At 39.0% G+C, this 25,551-nt stretch overlaps 1 protein-coding gene across 1 annotated transcript; it reads right to left on the bottom strand.

Moving 5' to 3' along the window:
* Positions 1 to 263: 263 nt before the first annotated feature.
* PTTG1IP2 (PTTG1IP family member 2) lies at positions 264 to 24,851 on the bottom strand. The gene is made up of 7 exons (XM_020785157.3): positions 24,594 to 24,851; positions 22,416 to 22,468; positions 20,643 to 20,751; positions 17,024 to 17,129; positions 11,470 to 11,538; positions 9,651 to 9,697; positions 264 to 3,052 (listed from the first exon to the last, which is right to left on the bottom strand). The coding sequence occupies exons 1-7, from the start codon at positions 24,739 to 24,741 to the stop codon at positions 3,003 to 3,005; spliced, it is 582 nt and encodes a 193-aa protein (XP_020640816.3). The 5' UTR covers positions 24,742 to 24,851; the 3' UTR covers positions 264 to 3,002.
* Between the last annotated feature and the right edge of the window lie 700 nt (positions 24,852 to 25,551).

Raw genomic sequence — 25,551 nt, 5'->3', positions numbered from 1 at the left:
TAGTTCCAGGGACGTTCTCCCTCAATTATAAGCAACCGTGAGTGTTTAAGACTTGCTTAAAGAATTGTAATGAGACTTTATGGTATGAAGTGGAACAGAATTTCACAAGCAACAGATCTTACAGGCAGATATAAGAGCCTTGAATGCTCATGATGGATAGCATAATAGGTGAGGCAAAGGGCCTTTCTCCAGTGAAGACCCTTTGTCTTGGCAGAAGAGACCTAGAGATCCAACCCATGGATTTCAAGAATAAATAACCCAGATTACAGGCTTTTAATTTTGTTTATTTATTTGCTAAACTTGCATTATGCCTTTCCAACAAGTAATGCTCAAGGCGGTGAGCAATAGTACCAACATAGTAAAATATAACGCACAAGACAGAAAAAACATAAAAACAAGACAGATAGAAAACAATGAAAACAACCAGTTAAAATGAATTACAACATATTTACAAATCATATTTTCAACCAATACAATATCCATGTTAAATATATGAAACTTCTGAAACAATGATAAAACAAGTTTCCTTGTGCAAAATCTAGAAAAGTGACTTTCTTGGGATGGCAAGTCCTAGAAATCCTCAGGCACTATGGGACTGGTCATACTGCCTGGGGGAGTCTGACGTTCAAGACAGTACATTTTCCACACTTTGACAAGGGATTTAGCAAACAATTATTAGTCTGACAGAAGTTTCTTTCATCCAGCAGTTTTCTGTTGGCAGCATGCAGAAGGAAGTGACATTGCTTTCCATCTTTTTTTCCCCTAAGTCTCCAGAGTAAACTGGGAGGACACAGGAAAGGCCAGTACCACCATAAACTGCCCCCCTTCCATTCCACTGACAGAAACCTCCAGGAAGTGAAAGAACTTTCCGCTAACAGAATAACACCAACTGGATACAACTTTGCATATACCATATATTTAAGTGCATATAAATTAAGGACAGCTATTGGAAGGGCACATTCCTAATAAATTGCTCCAGATGATGTTCAAACCTTCCATAAGTATCTAGAATGAAAAGCTACAAAATGCAACTTTATCAATAAATTATATAGTAGTATGCATAGAATATTGTTATGTGCCATCAGGTAGCTTCTTACTCAGGGTTACTCTGTGAATTAAAAGAAAATGCAAAACTAAACTATATTGATGAGTTAGGATACGCTCCTTCATGTGTTCATTTTCAAAAAGGTTTGCCAGATAACTTTAGATGTTTAATACGAGAAAATAAATGTCTTTATTAGATAGACAGAAACAGTGAGTTCGACAAGTCACGGTGTATCCTTCTGCCAATGAGAAGAATGCACCTGTTCAGAGCTCCACTCTCCTACCAGGGAATTCTCCTTCCCCTTTTTTTCCTTTTCCAATGACCATTTTACGTAATGGGTGGGTAATATACAGACTGCATGTAGAGGTGAAATTTACATTTTTAGAGCATAATCCTTAACAGTCTCAAGACAGCAACAGCAGCCTCGAGAGCTGTGGGAGCTAGTTTCCAAAGACACAGATCTGTCACCTCTGATTCCATGTGTTCCCAGACTGTGTTTTTGCACCATGTAGAGTTCCTGGATACCTCCCAAGTGGTGTATGGGGTAAATGATGGGGGAGTGGATAATGAGATTCATGTTATAGAAACCCTCTAGGAAGTACAATTCCCCTGTAAAGCAAACTATCATAACCTTGCTTTGTGAAAAATGTACAGATGCAGTCTAGACTGAGTCCACAGATGTATGAAAGTTAGACCCACATCTGTTGAAATTGTTCATCCCATATTCTGTGGTTATGGAGTCCTCACTGGACGTCTGCCCTGATTGGGACATTGTTCCTGGATTTTTAAAAAAGTAAACACTTCTGCAATGTAAGCAGGTGCACAAGCAAGATACAGTTCAAATATCTCATGACTTAGCTGCAGCTTGTGATGCTAACACCAAAATTATGTCGACTGATATCATATAAGCCAATTGCCTTCACTATGTCCTTAGATGGCCTCCAAACTTTTTGTTAGAATCTGGATCTCAACTGTCTGTCCTCTCCAGCCTTTTTATAGACAGACCTTACGTGCAAACAAACATTTCAGGAATGTGTTCTGAACTAACCAGATACCAGGTAAAAGCATAACCCAAATGATTAATGTAATTAAATATGTGAAAAGGCAGTACTACAATTTTCCAAATCCTATGTATTCCCTAGAGTTTTTCACAGTGATTTCTCAGGGGGAAATGTAACACATCCAAGCATTACTGAATATCCATAATCATGAAAATATTAAGCCAGTTATAAACACAACGTAGGACCCTCGGCTTGACAATTCTCCAAGCCTATGCTGTCAGGGCAGTCTCTCCATAAGCTACAGTGATTTTGTTTGCTCAAACACTGCATACTGATAGAAGATATAGTGGAATGTGATGTGTGACAGAGGAAAACCTAGTGGAATGGGCAAATTCTATTATAGAACAGCAAGGACAAGTATGCAACAATTAAGAAACTAGATACTTGAGATAAAATGGTGCAGGAAAATAACCGACTAGCTCCACAACACCAGGAGCCATCTGGCCTTTCTTCAGAGTCAAGGAAGCCATTGCACATTGTCATTTTTCTTTCTTTTCCACCCCTCATATTCTATTAGCAGTCTTGAAGGTTTGGCAAGCTGTAATTTGTCATCACTTGCTACCACACATCTGTAGTGTCATATATTTGCCAACATGTACTAAACTACAGATTTTGAGAGTGTTTTTATTTAGCAACATGGGAAAGATGATGTTTTATAAATCCTTATAATTTTAGGAGGAAATCACCTGATCGTTTTATGTACCCCAAATAACATTATGTTAAAGAAAACTCTAAAAAAATGCATTCCATATTAGAATTGTAAAGACAAATAAAGCAGAAGAAAGAAAACAAACAACATATTCTATTATGAATTTATAAACATATTTGGAGACCTAAAAATTAAACAAGAAAGCAACCTTCACATTTTTTTAAACAGGACAAAGCACTGTCTGTTTTCATTCATTCTCGTATCTGCTGTATGGATGGTCAGAATCCTGGAGAAGACCTGGGGAAAAGAGCAAGATAATATTAAAGCAAATATTTGAAGTGCTTTTGTTCACCTTGGAAGCTCAAATATGCAGATGCAGCATCAATATCTATTTAAGGCAGGACACCCTTATTGTTGCATCCATGCATCAATCTGACAGAACTGCAAACAGAACAAAGATACCATGACTTACATCTAGTATCATAAAGGTACTGATATTCTACAAAACACAGCTAACCCTATTTTAAGGATTTGTGCTATCACAACATTCTAAAAGAAAGCACAAGAAACTGCACCAAACTGCAGAAGGAGTTAGAAACCATATTTTCACAATACATCACAGCTGTCAGTTCATGCTGGGAAACCTTCAAGTGACCTTTCATGTTGACCCAAGGACCAAGTCATTCATTATCCATCACAAAATCTAATGAAGGCAGAGCATCTCACAGATCCAAAGAAGCTTCATCAATTACTTTCTGTCCTTCCCACTCACAAGTTAGCAATTGAGAGTTCCATCATAGAAATGATTTGTGATATCCTCAAACATGCAGAAACAGAAGTGTATCCATGCATTAGAAAAGAAAACACAGCACAACACAGGAAACACTGTTATGAGGTCCTTACATTACTAGACTGCCTTATCACAAATTTAAGAAGACAAAGAATTAACAAATAACAATATATGATATTTGACTGGGGTGAGGCAAATGTCACATGATGGACTCCAAAAATAAGGTCAACAAAAACAGGTAGTAGATATCTTTTTAAAATAAGAGGCAAAATAGGGTGAGCCATACTGCAAAATGTATTCTACACAAAGATAGCTTCTCAGAATTTCAGTGTGTTGTTGAATGAGCAGAAATTACACCAGTATATACAGAAAATACAACTAGACAACAATGTCAGAATAATTCAACAAAGTATGATTTAATTGCTGACACTGACCAGGGAAGTCAAAAGTGACTGTGACTCAAGCTTTAAATGGAATATAACTTCTTAGGGGCAATGATCACAGTCATTAAATAAAATTTATTATGCTGTGCGGCTTATGTTTGTCCATCAAACAAACATACCCTCTTTTTAAAGATGCTGTTCTGATTCACCAAGTTGCTTCCAGCTTGAGGCAGCCCTAGATGGGCTTTTTAGGTATCTTGAGATGTTGAAGGAATGGTTTGCCACTGCTGCTCCCCAGTGAGATTCCATGGGCACGCAGGGATTTGAACCCAGTCTCCTAAGTCCTAGTCCAGCAATCTATCAACACTGCCACACTGGCTTACTGCCTATTTTTGGAAGAGACTTTGATACACAGGCAAACGCTCAAATATTATAGGCAATAGCAACACCTCATGCTACATACTGCATTGTTACAACAAATTCACCATCACCACTTGTTAGTTCCTCCTCGGTGTATCCCTATACAAAACCAGATGTTCCTTGGAAACTAATTCCACACTCTTGGATACCAAATTTCTCCACACAATCCAGCGCAAAGTAAATAGCTCTACCCTTGGTCATTTTATGTTGACAATAGACTTCCACAGAAAATGACTGAAATATATGCCTACGATCATAGTATTTCAGATTTGTTTTATCTCAAAACAAAATCAGAGACATCACAGTCTGTACACATGTGAGAACTGCATAGTTGGAGAAGACAAAGGGACTGTCCATTTCACACCCTCACTTCCCAACTAAAATATAAGGCTGAGAATGTAGAGGTCAGAATATCCTGTTTGCAAACATGGATGGTAACAGCTCCACAGCTAAAGCATTTGACATCTGCCTCTCCAATTTCCAGCTTGCAGTTATTATGCAAGACTGAGCTCCTCTCATTTGACATAATGGGAATTTTTCTTTGTGGCATCCACCCAGGTCATAAATATTAATCTGATATTTGCATAGACCAATGGGAGTGATGGAGGGGCGGAATCACGAGATATAAGAGACTCAGCAGGAGGGGGGAGTTTTAGTTGAGGAGACTGGGAGTTTAGAGAGTTTTGGGAGTTTGGACAAGAGAGTGGTGGATAAAGGAGAATCTTTGTTTAAGAGTTAACATGTAAACATGTGCTTGTTCTGTCAACACCTGTAACAATAAAAAATTTCTATCTGGTTCTTTTAAAAATGACACATTGCCTGGACCTCTATTATTAATATTAAACAAAGTTGATGTAATCAGCTGGTGGCAGCTGAAAGACACGTAGCGTGAGCTCTTAGTTTGGTGAAACAAGCAGGGGCTAATGTGGGGATCATGACATACTTGCATAAGAGTTTAGAGAATTCCTTCTTGTGCAAATGACAGAAAAATGATGACTGCACAAAGAGCTGTTGTGCATGTGGAAAAACCAAGCAGGATATTGGCCATAATGGTGCATATCAAATAGCTTTGAGGGGCTACAGCATTAGATGAAGCTGTGAACTGCCAAAAAAAGTGATATCCTGGCCTCCCAAGGGTTTAGTTAATGAATGTTGGTGTTTTTAACATGCTGCTATCAGAATAAAAGGGGATGTGGTGGCACTGCGGGTTAAACTGCAGAAGCCTCTGTGCTGCAAGGTCAGAAGACCAGCCATTGTAAGATCGAATCCACACGACGGAGTGAGCTCCCATCGCTTGTCCCAGCTCCTGCCAACCTAGCAATTTGAAAGCATGTAAAAATGCAAGTAGATAAATAGGTACCACCACGGTGGGAAGGTAACAACGGTCTGTGTCTAATTGTGCTGGCCATGTGACCACAGAAACTGTCTACGGACAAACGCTGGCTCTACGGCTTGGAGACGGGGATGAGCGCCGCTCCCTAGAGTCGGAAACGACTAGACTAAATGTCAAGGGGAACCTTTACCTATCAGAACAGATTTCATGTTCTGCACCTAAAAAAAAAAAAGCTCATCTGCGCTTCACAAAATCCATTTCCAATTTGGCCAGTACCCATCTAAAAAGGCAAAGTAGTATGAATTCATGCAGTTCTTGGAGATGGAGATGAATGACAGGTAAGCACAATTTAAAGCTTGGGAGATCATGCTAATTTCTGTACCGCAGTTTAGCAGCTGCAGAATCAATGATTAGCACATGAAGACTGTTCCTTGTTAATGTATCATAGATCATTTGCCTGCCCTTCAGCAGGTAGCTTGCTTGGAATCAGCAGAACCCAGCTGATTCTCTGCAAGGTAGGCTGTTTACAACCCAAACTTGGTTGCCAAATAACAAAACATTCCAAAACACAGACACATCAAACTCTGACAAGCAGCTAAAATTCTTAATAGAACATCACAAGAACAAATCACTGCCTATACTTTCTCTGTTCGCTGACAGGAACCAAGTGAAGTAAGTGCTTCTTTTCAAATGTGCTCCCCTCTAGAAATCAGAATACCTATCATGGTATGTGAAATTCTCAGTGGATGATTTGATAAATTTATTTATGCATAATATTATATGGATCTACTCTATCTTGCAGGTGATCAATTTCAACACTAAAAGTAGTAGATTCATAAGTAAAAGAGCATATATGCTCAGGCTCAGCTGATTCCACTTGATGGTACTGAGAGATGCTACAGGCCTACAAGGAAGAAAGAGGATGAAGCCCCGAAGACAATGGGGGTCTGCATCTAGTAATCACCATTCATCTGAATTATCCACTCAGGGCAGGGATCTGCAGCCACAGCTGAACTGAAATACAGTGGTGCCCCGCTTAACGACGATAATCCATTTCAGCAAAATCGCTGTACAGCGAAATCGTCGTCAACCAAAAAAAAACAAACAAAAAACCCATTGGAATGCATTGAAAACCAGTCAATACATTCCAATGAGGGAAATACGGCGGCCATTTTCTGCTCCCTGTCTTGCGAAATGAGGTCAGCAAAACAGCCGGGAGCCATTTTGAGAGCCGCCGATCAGCTGTTTTTAGATAATCGTTTAGCGAAAAATCGGTTTCTGAAGCAGGGAACCGATCATCATCAAGCAGATTTTCCCCATACAAACATCGTTTTGCGATCGTTATAGCAATCGCAAAATACTCATCGTCAAGCAATATCATCATCTAAAGAGGTAATCGTCACCACTGTATGTAATCTTTCATCCAGAATTTGCACTGCATCAAGATAAGTCTGTTTCCAAACGCAACTCAAAAGTGCTGGAGTTAACTTTTCATATCCTATATGGCCTAGCATGATGGAGCTAAAGTACTTCTATTGCACATGCGAACTGTAAAGAATGATCAAGGCCCATCTTCACTGACCTTGCCTTTCAATGTTAGGTAAGTGATCACTGAATGTGTTAGTTGCTTTGGACTTTCTGTAGAAAGTTCTTCCTAAAGAGAATTCCTAGGCACAATTCCTAGCAACTGAATAAAAAAATAATGGTTATGTTATTGCCCTTTGCTCAGCTCTTTTTACATAATAGATAATATATCTATTATTATATTGGTGATATATGCCTGTGGCACTGTTTCCAGTTACAGTTTCTAATTAAAAACTGGTTAAATTAGTGTGACTATTTCAAGTTGATCATACTGGGCCATATTAATATTGAAGATCTGTAACCTGAGAATAACCAGGTTCCAATGGCAATGTGCCTATGCAGCATGCATCTTTATAATCTAAACCCATGACAGTGGCAACATGCTGCAACTATGCCTGCTACTTCTCATACTACAGAAGATGGCAAAGGTCAAATTTTTTGGTCAGCATATAACCAAGTAAGATACTGTGGAAGCCTATTGAGCCAACATAAATAACATTCTTCTGTTAGTTAAATGTTAAAGAGTTTTAATTGCAGTGAGCCTGCAACGGAGAAAGAAAAAGACAAAAAAAGACTGTATTTTATCTCCTGCTGATGACTTTGGCTTCTCCACTGTCTAGCCTGCCCTACCAGTCACAATAGGCTTCAGTCATCACTGCGCCCCTATATATTCAATGCTCATCCCTACTCCATGATCAGGTTTTTGAAATCTAAACAAGGCCTAGCACAAAATGCTGTGGTTGTTTTACTCACATAGCACACAAAACTGTACTAAATGTACATCTATTTTTATTTAAAGTTACCACAGTGAAACTCAAACTCATTTAGCAATAAACATATAATCTGAGTAATCAAAGTGCATTCATACAAGAACACATGAAAAAAAGAGAGACAAATCCTGCAACAAAGAAACCATTCCAATGGAGTACTCCTACTTATTAAAGCTCTATTGCTTGCAGTGCTCTCAATGGACTATGGCCAGAATGAGTGACACCTGGCACTATATTGTAGATGCACAATTACCATTTAAATGGGGCAACAAAAGCTACAGGGTGAAATGGGGGTGAACATTTCTTTAAGAACAAACAAGTAATGGATTTGGGCTGACATTTCAGATATGATCATTTTAATTTAGCAATGAGTTAATCCATTTGCCACTCTTTTTCATTAACCTTCCTCTGTTTTAAGGGGGAATCTACTCTGCCAAACTACCAAAAACAATACAGTCTAGTGCTCTGAATTTTTCAAGTACTAAATCATCATTAAATGTGATTTGAAATGATGTACTAGCCAGACAGATATTCAACAAAGATATCCTGTTAAACACATAGCAGAAGGAACAGTGACCTTGGCCTTATATTTAAAGTAATTTGAAAATTAGTAGCACTTTACTGTTAATTTTGACAAAGTATCTCAATTAAATGTGTATTATTTAAAGTTTTAAAATACGTTGCTTCCATTTCTAATCTAACTGCTGTGTATTCATACTGTATAAAGCAGAGGAGCACTGGGGGATACAATCCAGTTAGTATCTGATAACTCAACCTTCATTAAAAAAATATTAAGTCTTCAACCCGTGTTAGCCAAGGTGGAGACAAATGTATGGCAATTTCTTATGAAATTAAAGAAGCCAGGAAACATGCACCTTTCCAGTTATATTTGTGGAACCTGAAGCCCCCTAAGGGAAAACTCCAACGAAAGAAGCTTTTACTTTAAAAAGGAGGAACACACATTAAAAAGAAAAGTGTTCTGCTTACATACCACATACTCTGGGCTGTTTATAAGTTAATTACGCAGGAGACACATTGCAACCCCAGATAGATGGGTACTCATTTTATCGACCTCAGAAGGATGGAAGGCTGAGTCAACCTTCAGCCAGCTCCTGAGACTGAACCCCGGGCCATGAGGAAAGTTTTGGCTGTGGTACAGTAGTTTAACCAATGTGCCAATGAGGTGCAGAGATGTTCTTCTAAAACCAAGGCATGAGTCCACTCCTACTTTATTTTACCAAATAACTCTGAACACTTCTGTATTTTTTAAATAGAAATGTTCCATTATTTGGAGGGATTACTGCAGCTACCAGAGTATCCTAGGACTGAAAAATGGCTCCAGAACCTTCTGGTGCTTCTCTACCCACAGTGCAGAGAGACACCTTAATAATATTGTCATTTGACAAGTAGCTAGCCTGGTGAAGTGGGGAAGCTGCTTTGACCTCACACTTTCAGATATGCTGTAGAATGGCAACCATATAAACCAAGCTGATTAAGATGTACAACCACCAATATAGTGTTTGCTGGATTTCCATGCAGCCCATATTAGAAAACAGCTACTTGGGCTAGATGTTGAAATGAAAACTTCAAATGCAAATTATTGAATTATACATACCATATTTCTTGCGTATCTCATCGTGCTTGGCTTTTCTTTCATGTTTTCTGTAAAAGTTACAAACATAGTAACAAAAGTTTAAAAACCAAACTCTAAACAAAATGCAAAACAAGTACTGACAATGTCTGCCTACTTGTTGGATCACAAGCACACCAATAAGTGGAACACAGCTCTCATGCTACAAAATAAATGTTTCTCTTGATAGCCAGGTGTAAAAAATATAAGGAAAAACAGTGCTGTTACTTATACAGCAACTGGATTAAAGTCAAAATAACAGCTAGTTGCTGGTGTCCCAGAAGCAAAAGGAAGAAATGTTGCATGATATATGTAATCCAAACATAGAATGCAAGAAGTATAAATTTAGGCAAGCTTGAAATTGTATTATATTTAAACATGATGAGAACAAACTAAAGTGGGTTGGAATAGGACATTTTTAACCAAATGATTACAAAATGTTTTATTCTGGAAAGAAAAAACTTAGAACAAACAACTTTGTTTATCACAAATACATGCTTTAGTTTAGGAAATCTGACAGATAATTGTGCATCAAGTGAACAGCCAATCAAACTGTATGACTAGAAGCAGACAATGGACATGTGGTATTCTTTCCGCACAGAGAAGACCAAGAATCTATGTGATATAGACCATGAAGGGGTAGTACCAAAATAAAAAATGACAGAAATGGGCTCAGACACTTTAATGTAATACTTCAATTGCACATAGGGACAAGTAAATCACTAGGAATAATAGGAATATCAAAAGAGCCATTTTAAATTACAGAAATTGGTCAATTCAAAGTCCTACCAAGAATATGCCAACAAATATGGACAACAAAACAGTGGTCCACAGACTGGAAAAAAATGCATTATGCATTACAATCCAAGAGAAAGTAGATATAAAAAAAGAAGTAAGACCATCACATTAATTTTCCATAGAAGCAAAGCCCCTATGATTGCTACAGCTTTTTAACTCCCCCCCCGCCGCCCACCTTCCATTTCCCCATTTCATCCTCTTCTTTGTTAGTTCTGCCAGATCCAGAGTTGCCTTCCTGTACTATCCCACTTCCACTGAAGAGCTGTCAGGGCAGTAGCTCTTTGCTTGGACAACAGCCAGGATCTTAAGCAAATTTTATGGACCATCACAACGGTCAGGATTCTTTGCAAGTACCGGGAAGTTGGACAAAATTAAGTTTAGGATCCCCCTTCCTTGTGTTAGGCACTAGGGAGGGAGTAAAAAAGTTAGTATTGCTGAAACCACCAGCCAACCAAGTCTGTTCTGAAAGGAACCTCCTGTGACACTTTCCTAACAGATTACCTTTCAAATTGGGGTTGGCTCTGTATTTTTATTAATTTAATATCTTTACCATGCTTTATAAAATTGTGACTTCAAGCACCACCTGGTAAAAAGAATAATTAAACAATAAAATATGCAAAACAGGATTTGCTTATGCTATGTTTTATGAAAAACATTACAACTACCAATGTGTAGCAGAATTGGATTCCAGCTTCAGAGACCCAGCATAGATGCCAATAGCAAAATGGAGCAGTACCAGGATACAACACTTTGCTATCTGCAGCTGTTTAGTATTGCTGCATCTTTTATGCTCCATGTCCAGGAGAAGCCTGCTACATCAAGAAATTGGTCCCCAAATCCTAGATCAGTATTTTCAGGGCAAGTCTCTACCTAGATTTAGGGGTTAAAAACCAGTATGAGCTGTATTTACTGTATAACCACAGTGCAAGCCTCCAGTTATCTACATACTGTAACTTGTCTCCACAAGCTATGAGTACAATAACACAATCAAAGTGTTTACACATACCGCTGAAGGGACTGCATTCTTTTTTCTTCCCGATCTTTGATAAATCTTTCTTCTTCTTCAGCTAGTCTCCTAAGAAAAAGCAAACACTTTTTTTAAGCTGAAGTAGTGGAATGCCTGATATATTTGCGTAAAGGGCTTTCAATCATAACAGTTTAAAAAGTCTCTAGCAGGTATTTGGAATTGTATCAGAATTTTTTATCAATACACTCAAATTTATAGCATTTTAAATTCTCTAATCAGTTAATTACAAATATTATTTTCTACTGCCTTATATACGATACCAGTATTAACAAACCCTGTTAAAAGTCATAATTCATTCTACTATACTGATTAATCTTTATATTATCTTGTAGAACAGAGCATTACTAGGAGGACCACTAGAGTGGTCACAAGGCCAGATAGGTGGGATATAAATAAAGTTTGAGATTCTACATAAAATGTGGACTTCTTTCACTCACACTATAAAAAACCCCCAGATAACCTACGTACAGTGGTGCCTCGCTCGATGACGATAATCTGTTCCGTTGAAATCGCTGTTTAGCAAAATCGTTGTCAAGTGAATTTCAAAAAAACCATTGAAATGCATTGAAAAACATTCAATGTATTCCAATGGGGGAAATACCTGCTCCTTTTGCGAAGATCCTCCATAGGGCGGCCATTTTCTGGTGCCTGTAAAGCGAGGAATCCATCCTAAAGCTCAGCGGGGAGCCAGTTTGCACAGCGGGCGGCCATTTTAGTGCTGCCGATCAGCTGTTTTAGAATCATTGTCTAGCGAAACATCAGTTCCCAAAGCAGGGAACTGATAATCGTCAAGCGAACTGCGATCACAAAAACCTCATCGTAAAGCAGATTTGTTGTTTAACAAAGTAATCGTTAAGCAAGGCACCACTGTATCTTTAGGTTCTCCAAGGAGTTTGGACTATAACCCCTGACCACTAGCTATGGTAGCAGGGCTGACGGAAGTCTAAAATACTTTGAGGACATCTGATTACAGAAGGAGAGCATAATATAGATCTCTTTATACCATGTGCCTATGAATATTAACACCTTGTGAGGCCCAGAAAACAACAACCAGAAGCTGGGCCTTCTGTGCTATGTTACCTTTCTTGTGGAACGGACTGCCACAGAAATTACACTAGGTGCCCTCCCTCCATAGAACAAAAATAGAGCTCATCAAGGAAGCCCTTGGGGAGGTTCTCCTCTACTGAGTCAATGTGTGGAGGAGGAGGAAGGGTTCTTCTTCGCCAACTGACAGTTTCTTGCTGCCTGTTTTTGATTTTTTTCCTGTTCTTTATATTATAGGATGTGTTTTTATGAATTTTGCTTTACTTTCTGTATAGAAGGCATAAAAAAGAATGAATTAATAATATAGGACTGGTTACCTTTCTGTTACTGGTTACCTTTCTGTTACTGACCAAGACAACAGAATATTTAATCTTAGTTAAATTCACACAGAAGAGTACAAAATATGGACCAGACAAACAGTTCTGAAACATTTGGGTTCTTTCAATTGAACAGAATAATTATAATTGATTTATCAAACCAATTTACCCTGTAAAACTGAAAAGCCTGTAGAAATATTTCAAGGAGGAAAAAAAAAAACAGTGACATCCAGTGGACATGACATGATATAGATGTTACAGAAGAACCAGACCAGGTATCATGAAATTACCTTTAATGGGTTGAAACAGAAGTGACAAATATATTTGAGAAACCTAGCTTTGCCACTGAGTTTATATTGAACTTTGGTTGGATATTTCCTCCATTTGTCATTTACTTTCAAGGCTAAAACACAAACCTCAAAATGTTAAACACGGGTTTACCCAATTCACATACAAAATGGAAAGTAGGCTTCCTTGTTCACAAACCATTCCTCTACTGACCAGCACAGAACACAGCTTGACAAGACCAGCTGGCTGTCCTCTGTAGCCTGTGCTCTGTAGCAGTTTCTTAATTGATCACAGATTGAATCAATAATATTCTTTAATGCTACAAGATGCAATAACATAACGGAAGGAGAAGGACAGGTTTCATGCCATCCACCAAGTGCACACTTCTATGTTTTGAGGAAACTGGCTTTGGTATACATTTAAAACCTGTTACGTGTGAAGGGTATGTTATGTAGATGATGCTAGAATTAATATATTTTGTGATCCACTTTCTTTTAAATCCAAATTTAACAACATTTTCCATGTGAAGTTAAAAGTGATAGAAAAAGACTTTATATAATTTCTTATCTAGTTGTGCGTGGATACTGACTGAAATCTTCAAGAAAAACATCAGCCTCCTCAACAAGACTCAGAAGATTGATGTTCCATCACAAGAAGCTACTGTTAGCCATCAAAAAGGTATGCAAAAACTCTTAACTTTTTTTTCCAAAAGCAAGTGCATTACCGGACTCAGATAAATAACAGGCATCTCATTCCTTTGAAAGCTCTAAATATATTGTTGATCTTACCCTCATGAATCTTACGGCAAAAGCCACCTTATAAAGGACTCTATGTACACATGTAAAGCATATTTTCTTAACTTACTCCCTTTTAAGTTGAACCACTTCAGCTTTAAACCAACAAAACTGAACTTTATAAGATTCATATCACCAGGGTCTGAAAGTGTGTGTAATCAGCATCTTCCAACAAAATTATGTTTGACATATGTGCCAAGTAAGCTTCTCAGGAGTATTTATGGCATTTACTTAAACAAAAGGAAAATATCATCTCCTTGACACAATTCCCAAGAGCTCCTGCCTGAAAGTGGACATATTGTATCGCGGACCCAAGTCAATGACAGGTTGTTAAATTGCACAAAACACACTGAGTAGCTATAACTTGGATGAATGTTGATTGTATGGCACTTTGGGGGGCATCTTGTGGTATAGTAAAGAATGTAATTAAAGAGTTCCTTAATAGAATTATACTGAAATTTGTTAATGTTTCCATGCTGAAATACATTAATACCTGTATTTGCATATTTTCTATGCAGTAAAAAGCAGTGGCTAGCACCTGTGAATGCAGGTGAATGAATATATTCAGCACTCTACCATTTAATTCAAATACTATAATTATGACAGATGTGCAAATTTTAGGTTTTGGACAACTCCTCCTAGAACTCCTCAACCAGCATGGACACTGAATATGTCGCCTGGAGATTTCTGGGAGTTGTAATACAGAAGAACAAATCTACACACCTCTAATAAATACAATTCAATTATACAATCAGACATTCAGACTTATTTGATTCAACCATACTCTAGACTTTTAAGTATCAGGATCTGATTTCCTATTTATTGCCACAATCTAATAAAGTATTGTGCAAATAATGACTTTAAATTGAAACTCACCAGTCTCAAAGAGAAATACTTAGATTAACCCCTACCTGGATATATCACAACTAGGAAAAGACACATCACATTTCTTATCTCAAGAATATAAAAAGTTTTCTGTACTTTCAGTGGGCTGTCTTACTGTCTAGCAAGCCACAATCATACAGGAGAGCAGCCAAAGGCAAAAAACAACTGTGTATTTCATGCAGAGATTTAAAAAAGGACAGAATCCCTTGTACCTCTCAGCAAGGAGAGTTATAAAGTTCAATATGTAACACATGAATGTGTTTTGCACACAACAGGAGCAAAGAAAAAGAAAGGGCATAGTTCACAGGGAGACTGCACACCATGTGGTGCCACTTCCTCTTGGAATGCTATTTGGCAAACTCTAAGTAAACATTAGCTATTATTTTAAAACTAGAGCTGTCATGCATCAGAGCACAACCTCTCAGCTTGCCTTCCATGCAGGTGCAACAGTTCACTATAGCAAAATATAAAATTTGTTATTAATGAAAATAGCAGACAGCTCTTCTGGATTCAAACCACTAGCATGAACTCCTATGCTTACTTTATGTTACTACTAAGATCTTGCAAATGGTTCTTACTGTCCTATTAACAGACAGAATAATATTTTAAAAAAATTAATGGGAGTATTTAATATCCAAAAATCACCATCCGATCACTACCACTGGGATTGGGACAGCTGAAAGTGGTTTTCAGATATTAAAAACTTCCCAAGGCCCCCAAAGGTGAAAAGGAATCACTAGGTAGCCTCGTAATTGGGGGGCGGGGAGGAGAGATACAAAACTTTAAATTCAATTGTATTTTAAAAATAACCTTGTGGACTGATGACATAATAGCCATTTATGCCCACATAGTTAAATCAACAGGCTTCCAGACAATGTGAAAGTGGACCATGTGCCTGAATCTAAATTCCAGAATTATCAGTGGAAGTGTAAAACAAAACTGAGGTGAAAGTGTTGCAAGATTTTTCCTGGGGTGTGTAATTTGTCGTATTCCTAATGCTGTGACGCTGGAACTCCTCCAACTGTCACCAACAAAGGAAATAGTGACCCATGATGGGAGCTTCAGTCCAGGATCATCTGGAATGCCAGATGTTACTCATGCTGCTCTGTACCATTTCAGAGAAAATTGAATAATTTTGCTTTCTCATAGTTTTTCCTCACATGGCATGCAAAAACACTGGGTTGGATCCAGATGCAGTCATACTTGAGATAGACCCAATGAAAAACTCTGTGATGCCTAAGTCAGTCATGACTAACTGAAGCTCCACTGATTTTAACTGATGTATTCCTAGCTCTGGATTACTGATGGGAGGTATTCGTATACAAATGTCCCCTTGCAGCTGGATTTAATGAGGTTCTGGCCTCTGGGCGGGACCATCCACTCACACGTCCATCAGCGGCCTCGCTCATCCTTCCAATCACTTGCAGAGCCATGCTCTCTTCCTGCTTGGTTAGCCACTCCTGGTAATGGGAGGGCGGAAAAGTCTCCGTGCACGGCTGCCGAGTCACTAGCCGAGCAGGAAGAGAGCAGGGCTCTAGGAGTGATTGGAAGGATGAGTAAGGCCGCCACCGCTGCATACGTGAGTGGATGGTCCAGCCCCAGGGGCCAGACCCTCATTAACTCCAGCTGTGCATGGATATTCATATACATATACAAATACCCCCATCTCCACCCTGGATCCAATCTTTGTAATTACGGATCTCACAGTCAGTCTGGATTCAATCCCAGGTCTCAGCCAACCTATGTAATTTTCATTAACAGGTTACCCTAGCCTAGAATGTAGCTATGTTTAAGGACTTTTAAATGCATTCTGAAACCATTTTTTGGAACAGATAGCAGCTCAGTGACAAAATCCATACTTTACATGAAGAAGATTTCAAATTCAACCCTAGCACTGTTTTCTAAATGAAAATTCTACTGAAAGTTTCTAATTGCCCTGATTTCAATGTGTTTTTTAAATTGGGACAATAATAAATTGAAGAGATGATAAAGAATACAGTTGAGTTGAAAGCAATTAAACTCTCAATCCTGACTGAGATCCCATATCCTTTTTTTGTAAATAGAAAGAGCTTGGCACTATAGGGCATCATTTTCAATCATGTGTTTAAGAAGTACAATTGGTTTAAACCTTAATTTTAAGTACAGTATTATTAAAGGAATTGAAGTCAGAAAAAAATATTAAAGGTACTATGAAATATTTTTTACCTGCTAGGATTACGTCTTCTGCAGCAGTAGCAGCAGCAGCATATTATAAGAAGTAGAAGAACACCTGCTACCACACCTATGGTGATGAGAATGGCCTCAAAGTTGACTGCAAAAATTGAAATCAAAACTTTAGTATATTCAATGTTACAATGATACAAGGGGGGGGATGCAAACACACAGGGAAGTTCCTAGATGAGAAACTTACATTCACTGGCAGTCTTCTTAATGACAGAGAAAATTTTATAGTGAAACCTAACTTATCATGCCACCCTGTACCAATAGTACATGTCTTACTTACACAGCTGTCTGTAAATGTAACCAAAATGTGAAGGAATATACAACTTACCAGACACACCATCCAACTGGAAATCAAAAGAATACAATGGTGCCCCACATAACGAGCGATTCGTTTAAAGACGAATCTGCATAGCGATGTGTTTTTTGCGACTGCAAAAAGCGATCGCATAACGATGTTTTAGATGGTAAAACATCGCTTTGCGATGATTGGTAAGTGTTTCGCTTACTGATTTTCGCATAGCGATGTTTTAAGAACAGCTGATCGGCGGTTCCAAAATGGCTGCCGGGTAAAGAAAATGGCAGTGTTTTCGCGCCCTTTCCTCGCTTGCCGGACAGTGAAAATGGCGGCCGCATGGAGGATTTTCGCAGAACGGTGAGTTTTTTTGTGCATAGCCTAGCACAGCTGAAATCCTGGGCCTACAGAATTTCTGCAAGTATACTGTTATGTGCTGTTAAGCTGTACCAGTCTCAAGGTGATCTTAACAGTTTTCAAGGTATGTAAATATTTAAAGAGTACTTTTAACAGTGTCGCTCCCCAATGTATTCCCATAGTTAAACAAGGATTTGAACCCAAGTCTCCTAAATCCTAGTCCATTCACCACTGAATCCTGCTCCTTCACAATGGCTCTCACAAGGTTGTGCTACATTTTAAAACAAGGTAACAGAAAGGCACTGAAAACAAATAAAGCAGGACAGGAACTCCCGTTTCTGTTCTTTTTCGACAGATAAAAATGTGTATGATTTGATTTCTTAGAAGGAATGAAGGAACAGAAATCTATAATGAACCCACAGATAAAGCTGGGCCAACACACTGTCACTTTTCATTATAGCAATTCTAATGCTCTGAGTTAATTCAAGACAGCTGATACAATTGCTGTAATGCATATGTCACATTTTGCCACAGAAAACAAGTGTTAAGACAAACTCCCTTTTTTTGTTACCTGACCATATTCTAAATCTACACATGGTGGGATTCCAGTGAACAAAGCATCTGAAACATCCAATGCAATCTGACTGCAGATCAACAACACTTATGAAAGCTCACATGCTTTTTCAATTCATATGGCCCCCAAAATTGCACTGATTTCAATCCTGATATCTCAGTTTCAGACCAGGTGACAGTAAATTTCATTTCACCCTAACACAACAGATCATCAACATTTTTCCTAAACCGAAGGTCCAATTCCAACAGTACACACATGACATATGACACATACAGAGAGACAGAGAAATAGAGAGAGCAGTACCTCAGCCTATGTAATTTTTGGTTTATGAGCCGAAATCCATAAGAAATAATGCCTCGGTTTACGTTTTTTCCCCTGTATGAAAAGGACACATCATCGCACGTGGAGGTTTCTAGTGCCGCCCCCATTGCTACCGCAATTGGTGTTCCAGTTTACATAATTTCTGCATTACGTAACATCCTGGATGACAGATTAATTTTGTAAACCAAGGTACTACTGCATATGCATACACACACACACACACACACACACACAATAGCTATGTATACATGCAGAATACATAGACGCATACACTTAAATGTATATGTGAGATGTCTCCTGAATAAGCTATATCTACAAAGAAATTTAACAAAGAACTCAAGCAACATGACAGATCAGTTTTTGTGTGCCATGAAAATCCTTACACACGTGAACTGATCCACTGTTATATGAGTTTTCTCCTTATAAACAAGGTAACATTTAGATGCATTGCCTGTGTTTGAAAAGTACCATGATGAACCATGTTTTATTGTGATGGAAATGTTTTGCATTGAGCCTCAGGCTTACAGGCACAAAAACCCATTTTTCTTCCTCTTCTGTGGTATAAGGATAGAAATGTTACTATTTGTTTCCATTTTAGATTAAGCACCTCTTGTCATAATGTCTGAACCCAAACAATATTTATCTTGTTGTTGCTTATCAATTAAGATTAAGCCCAGGTTTGCACACTTAGTCAACAAGGCAAGCCAACGTTAATCTAAAACAGACACTTTTGATCTAATGATAGCAGCATCGGAAAAGATGGAGGGAGAGAATATTTAAACTGGGGAGAAGACAGAACTTCTTGTAGAACTCATTCCCCTTTTCAGATAATGACTGGATTTTGTGAACAGACTCAAGTTCAAACAAGACAGAATCAGGGTTGTAATACAGTGGTGCCTCGCTTAACGAGTGCCTCGCTGAGCGATGAAATCGCTTAATGAGGCACTCTGGGCCATCGCTGGAGCATTCGCTCAGCGATGGCCCCTATGGGGTTTTTTCGCTTTGCGAAGATCGCTAAGCGATTCGATTAGCGATCTTCGCATAACGAAGCCGGGGAGAACAGCTGATCGGCGGTTCCAAAATGGCCGCCGGAAGGTCCGCGCCGCATTTTCGCGCCCTGCCCTCGCTTAACGAGGGCGCGAAAATGGCGGCGCTATGAAGAAACATCGCTGAACGGTGAGTTTTCAAGCCATAGGAACGCATTGAACAAAGTTCAATGCGTTTCTATGGCTTTTTAAATTCCGTTTAGCGATGTTTCGCTATAGCGAAGGTTAATCTGGAACGGATTAACCTCGCTATGCGAGGCACCACTGTATAAGAAGCATGGTTCTTAGGCTCACAACAAAGCAAAAAATTGGGTTTCTTTATGCCGAGTATCAGACACCAGAAGTAAATCATTCAGAAGAAAACCCATCATAGAAAAATTGTGTTGTTAATATGAAAACTCTAGGAAATTAATTCAATAACTCTGTGGGAAAATAGCCAGGGAACTATTACCAGGCCTGCCTGGCAACAGTTGATGAGAGAACTCTCTGATAAAAAAGACACTGCAGACTTTATCTTGTTAGTATTCAGGTACCGGTAGAGAAGAAGAAGATGGCTACCTTCTTCACCCCAGACGTTTTTATTAAGCACGCAAAACAAGCAAAATTAGCATAAGATAAGAATTTGGCCATAGAGGCGTCGTGTGGTTATCAGTCTTAAGGCATTCCACGCCTGCGCACAACGAGAATCACATAACAATGGGATGATTATAAGGAGAATCACAGGAGAATGCATGATTATACTAAAATAATGATTATGTTAAACATCACTGATGTATCCCTAAACAACCACAAGATGGAGCTTTAAACTACAAAATCCCCACATAACTCATTATAGTGTGGAAAATGGTTGTACAGTTTATGACTACCTACATAAAGCTAATGGTTTACACAAAAGCAAATACTGTTTACCAGTAAAATCACAAAGATATCTTGCACATGAAACACACCCATCATGCTATTGCTTGACATAGAAGTAAACATGTAGTTAACACATCCACAACCAGTACCTACCCCAGCAGATTCCCCAGTAAGTCTCTGTGAGTTCACAAAATGAGGATGATGGAATGAGTTTGCTTACAGGGTAGTCCATACAAGTGGAATTTTCACTGCACCAAAGACACTAAAGAGGAGTGATAAATAATTCGTTTTAGTGGTTGCTGAGCACTTACACCTTCATTCTTGAAAAGCTTACCCCATTTTTAATTTCCAACTAATATCAGGCAGCAAATTTCCACTTATTCACCAGACTGGGATTAGATATTTTGAAATTTCAGAGAGAAGACTAATCCTATCCAAACCTATTCCATTTTTAAAGGCAATATTAAGTAACTGTGAAAGGATGATCATGCAAGCATTTCCCCAGTCCAATAGGTTCCCCTTTCCATATCTGGTCTCACACTGCTTTTTACATGGGTTGTGCTATCAGCTGGCATAACAGAAGTCTTTTTAAAGCAGAGAAATGCTTAAGTAATCACCTTTCTGCTCAGAATAGGATTACGGCTGATATTTTGGCCTTTAATACTCCTATGCGTAAAACTCTTGCCATAATCCAAGTTGCAAACTATACTGGTCAAAACAATAACTTGCTTTGTACCACTAAAACCATTCTCAAGTGGAAGCATAAACACTGAGAAACTCTATATTAAGAACCTCTTTTTCACTGTTTTGCTGATCTATTAGATACTATTTATTTTCAAGTTTTCTTCACTACAAGAAGTTTTAAAGGAAATGTTCTACCAACTATTTCTAATGTGTTTAATACTATTTCTTATCTCTCACATTGACTTTTTATTTGACACTGTATTAGCACACACTAAATTGTTCAGTAATTAAGTTTCAGTTAATTCATTATCTTTGTATTGCATAAAAAGGGTAATTACTATCTCATTTGAGACACTAATCCACATCATTTGGACTAGTTGGATGTTGGTGTAAATAGCCTATCAGGACATGAGAAAAAGGGTGGCAGCAATTGATCCTTTGTCTTTCTTTCATCAGTGAAATACCACCCTTACCCTTTTCTTCTCCTATTCCTGACCTTACTTTTTTTCCTGCCTCCCCCTGGGAACTCCCTCCAAGCTCTCTTCAGAAGTTTAACTCTTGCTGAACCTAAAGCTGTGAAGGAAGCAAAAGTATCAATGATCCTTTACTCAAATGGTTAGTATCCAAAAGCAAATATTCAGTTAGATACTAATCTGACACAATCTATTCTTGGAAGTAAGATACAGCTGATCAGCACAAAAGGATACTATTCTTCTGAGATCAAGGGTTTTAAAAAAATAAGGTCTCTGTAACCAAACCACAATAACCAAATCAAGGAAAACATTCAAGAGCTGTTACTAAGCAGAATCAGCCTGGCATTTGAAGAGGGACTAAAAATAACTTCATACAGGATTTATAATAACAGATTAATATAAAGCACACATTTAAGAAATTTTAATAAGGACACCTGCTTTAAATACAGAAATCTGCATTATTTAAGTAAATGAACAACTTCAAATTGTTTTTGATGGCTCATTTCTACAGCCTAACATTCTTTGTTTTGGTGGTGGCTTTTTTAAAAATACAAAAATAAAGAGCACACATTACACCTTTCTAGAAAATTTCTTGTACAGTTGATTTTCTATAACAATTTCCTCTTTTCTATTGTAACATAGCTGCCTGCCAAACATTTCTATCTTCCTCTACATTGTGCATTAAATCACTTAGCTCAAAAGATATTAGCACTGTTTACAGAATAATGCCAAAGTTTTCCAAACAAAATACAAAACCAGCAAAACTTACTTTTGTGTTTTTTACACACTCTTCACATGTCTTTTTGGTAAAATCAGTGCACGCTGGAAAAGAGTAATGTTTTGTATAAAAAATTAAGAAGATTTAAATGCAAACTTTTAAATAACCTTTCTGACATCTGGATGCATGTAAACATTTTGGATCAATTAACATGTCAATCTAAAAAAATTTATATTTTTTAGAATACGTCAGCAAGTGTAAGTCCCCAAAACATTCTTCCTTTCTATCAGTTCCCTTAACTAGCAGTGCAATGCATCAGCAAGCCATTAAACACATCCACACATCCACCATCTTTCTGAGAATTTAGGTGCTGGGTCGTAGGTTTACAGAACCCAAACAAAATATAATCATTTCGTACCAAGGCATATTTGATAGCAGCATCAAAGACAGCTTTGTAATGAAAGTTTTCATGCATGCTGAAATACATATGATCGGATATGCACAAAGAGTACTGAAATGCCCGCTATGATGAAGTGATAGGATATCATTGCACAACCATTTGTTTTGTGACATTCTACACAATGTTATCAAATATCTTTTTGGGTAACGATAAACCCATAAAATCAAAGCAGTATCTAATTTTTCAACTAGACACCTTGCCACAAGTGAAGAGCTATGTTTTTCTTTTCCCCTAGACGCCCCAAATTGAAGATATTTCTCAAGATCTACTAAAGTTCTCTATTCTACCTATCATTAGAAATGTAAGTCATCACTCACTGACATCTTTAGATAACAAACAAGATTGAAATATGTTTTTATCCCAAAATGCCTAATAAGGGCCTTGGAAAAAAAATCAGAAAAACAGTATGGAGAGGACTGGCAAGCTGGGAATAAAGGGTAACAATTCCTTCCCTGGCCCAGATGCAATGTTGGATTTCTTGTCGCCATTTTAAGCCTTAAGAAAGAAATCAGAAAAGTCAAGTCATACATTTTTTTAAACCGCATACCTGGTTTTGCTTTCTTTGCTTTAATAATAAATAGTGTGCTGTCAGGTCAATTCTGACTTACAGTGGCCCTTTTCAGGCTTTTTCAGAGAGTAATCAGAGGTAACTTACCATTCCTTTCTTCTGGGGGCACCCTGGGACTGTGCAGCTTGCCCAAGGTCACATAGGCTGGGTCTACTTGCAAGAGGCACAGAGGGGATTCAAACATCCAACCTCTGTAACCAGATACTTAACTCACTGGGTTTTCTTTGCTTTAGGGAAGGCATTTTATTTTTGCAGGAAGTGCTGCTTATAAATCAGCTACCTGCAATAACAACTTTTACTAAAGCAGTATCTCATACAACTAGCAATAAAACACTTGCACGGGGTATGGAGAAGAGAGGGCAGGAAACAATCCTGAGAACCTTACTAGAAAAGGCTTATAGTAATCAAGACCCAGATTACCTAAACTACTAATCGGGGTCACATGAGAACCAGGAGGAGACACACTTCCAAGTTATTTAGTTCTGGTCAGGGTGGATAAAAATCAATGATTTTTTTTAAAAAATAGTAATTTAAATAAAAATGATTTTTATGTAAATCGTCAAAAATTGTTTTTAAAAAACTGAATCATGATTTAAATAAATTTAGACCCAATCCACCCTGTTTCTGGGAATCTAGTGCCTGGCGCGGAGTTTGGGGATGTGGTACACAAGGGAAGAAGCCAGACAGGTGCATCTAGAGTGGTCGTTTGACCAGATAGGCGGGATATAATTACAATAAATAAATAAATAAATAAATAAATTACTGGTTCGGGATGAGGCTCAAGGTTAGAGTGGCACGAAACTGGGCAGAAGGACCACTATTGTTTGAAGGAAAGAGGGTTGACCGAAAGATGTAACGAGGGAAGCTTAACGCCTCAGTAAAAACACTGATGCTGTTTTTAAAAGGTACCAGAAGATGCCTTTTTTTTTAAAAAAAGGAAAAAAGTGAGGTAACATCATCGTGGGAGGGAGAGGCACCAACTTTGCCTGTGAAGGGCCCGGCTGGCTGGGTGGGGAGGAAAGCCACGAAGGTAGGCTCCCTCTCTCAGAGGCCTAGCAGAGGACCGGGGTGAGGCGGGGGTCGTTCGCTCAAAAAGGCCGGGGACCGCGACGGAAGGAGGCAAGCAGAGCCCCGGCCACGCCACCCCACCCCACCCGCCCCTCCGCGTCCCAAACACCCGACGGGGCCGCTCCTTGCTTACACAGAACGGGAGCCGGCGAAGGCGGCACAGGCTCCTTCGCGACCGTCTCCGGGCAGTCCCACAGCAAGAAGAGACAAAGCAGACAAAGCGGCCAGAAGAAGCGGCGGCGCCGCAGCCGCAGCCACCGGGCGGCCGCCCCTCCCTCCATCGCTAATTGTCCTCAGCAGCGGAGCGGGGAAACTTCTCCCTCACGCACCCCGCTGGAACTTAAAAGCTCGCCACTGGACTGCGCAGGCGCCTCAGGACGAGTAAGCGCACTCTTGTCGGGCACTGCGCAAGTGGAATTCATGCGCCCCGCCCACTCCCTCGTTCTAGGGCTCACGGGGGGGGCGCGCGCCGCGAGTAGCCCCGCCCCTTCTGTGCGGCGAGGTTCGTTTTCCGTCGGAAACCGGAGCCCTCTTCGTTTCTCGTTAGCCAAAAACAGCGGGCGGTCATGAGAGCCTCGCGTTTAGTCCGAATTTGGGGCACAGGGATGGGTGACTTCCAAATGTTAATTCCCATCCTAAATCGTGGGGGATGCTGGGAGTTGTAGTCCCAACACGGAGGGCCTCACGTTCCGTCTCTGTGTTGTCGCTTGACGCTGTTCCACTTGTCTCTTACCCCGGTTTGGGAAATGCACAAAGCTTTGGTTGTTTAAGAAAACTGGAGGATTCGGTAACTGCTTTTAAGCGGACATCCTGTAGAGATACCTGAGAGAAAAACCTCACTGAACATCACATGCCTCATTTCTAAGCAAATATGCTCGTCTTCAAAGGCACAGGATGTAGCCTTGAAATTCTTTGCTTGTTTTTACAGTAATTAATGGAGAAATAGCTGAAATTTTAATGTCGGTTGGCACTGGGCACCAGTGAAGAAACAGCGGAGCTATTTCTGTAAGGGGCTGGCCTCAGAAAACTTCTGGATTTAAATTCTTATCATAGATCCCACTTTCCTCATTCACTAAATTTTAGGGAGACCT

The sequence above is a fragment of the Pogona vitticeps genome, chromosome 6 (genome assembly GCF_051106095.1).
Source record: "Pogona vitticeps strain Pit_001003342236 chromosome 6, PviZW2.1, whole genome shotgun sequence".
Lineage (NCBI taxonomy): Eukaryota > Metazoa > Chordata > Lepidosauria > Squamata > Agamidae > Pogona > Pogona vitticeps.
This window is presented reverse-complemented; position numbering and strand designations above follow the sequence as displayed.

Excerpts from the sequence above, each read along its gene's own strand:
- PTTG1IP2 (XM_020785157.3), bottom strand. The coding sequence starts at position 24,741 with ATGGAGGGAGGGGCGGCCGCCCGGTGGCTGCGGCTGCGGCGCCGCCGC. Across the intron at positions 20,752-22,415 it reads AGTGTGTAAAAAACACAAAA|TGTCTTTGGTGCAGTGAAAA; the intron begins GTAAGTTTTGCT and ends ACTCCTCTTTAG. Across the intron at positions 3,053-9,650 it reads TGAGATACGCAAGAAATATG|GTCTTCTCCAGGATTCTGAC; the intron begins GTATGTATAATT and ends TCTTTTCCCCAG.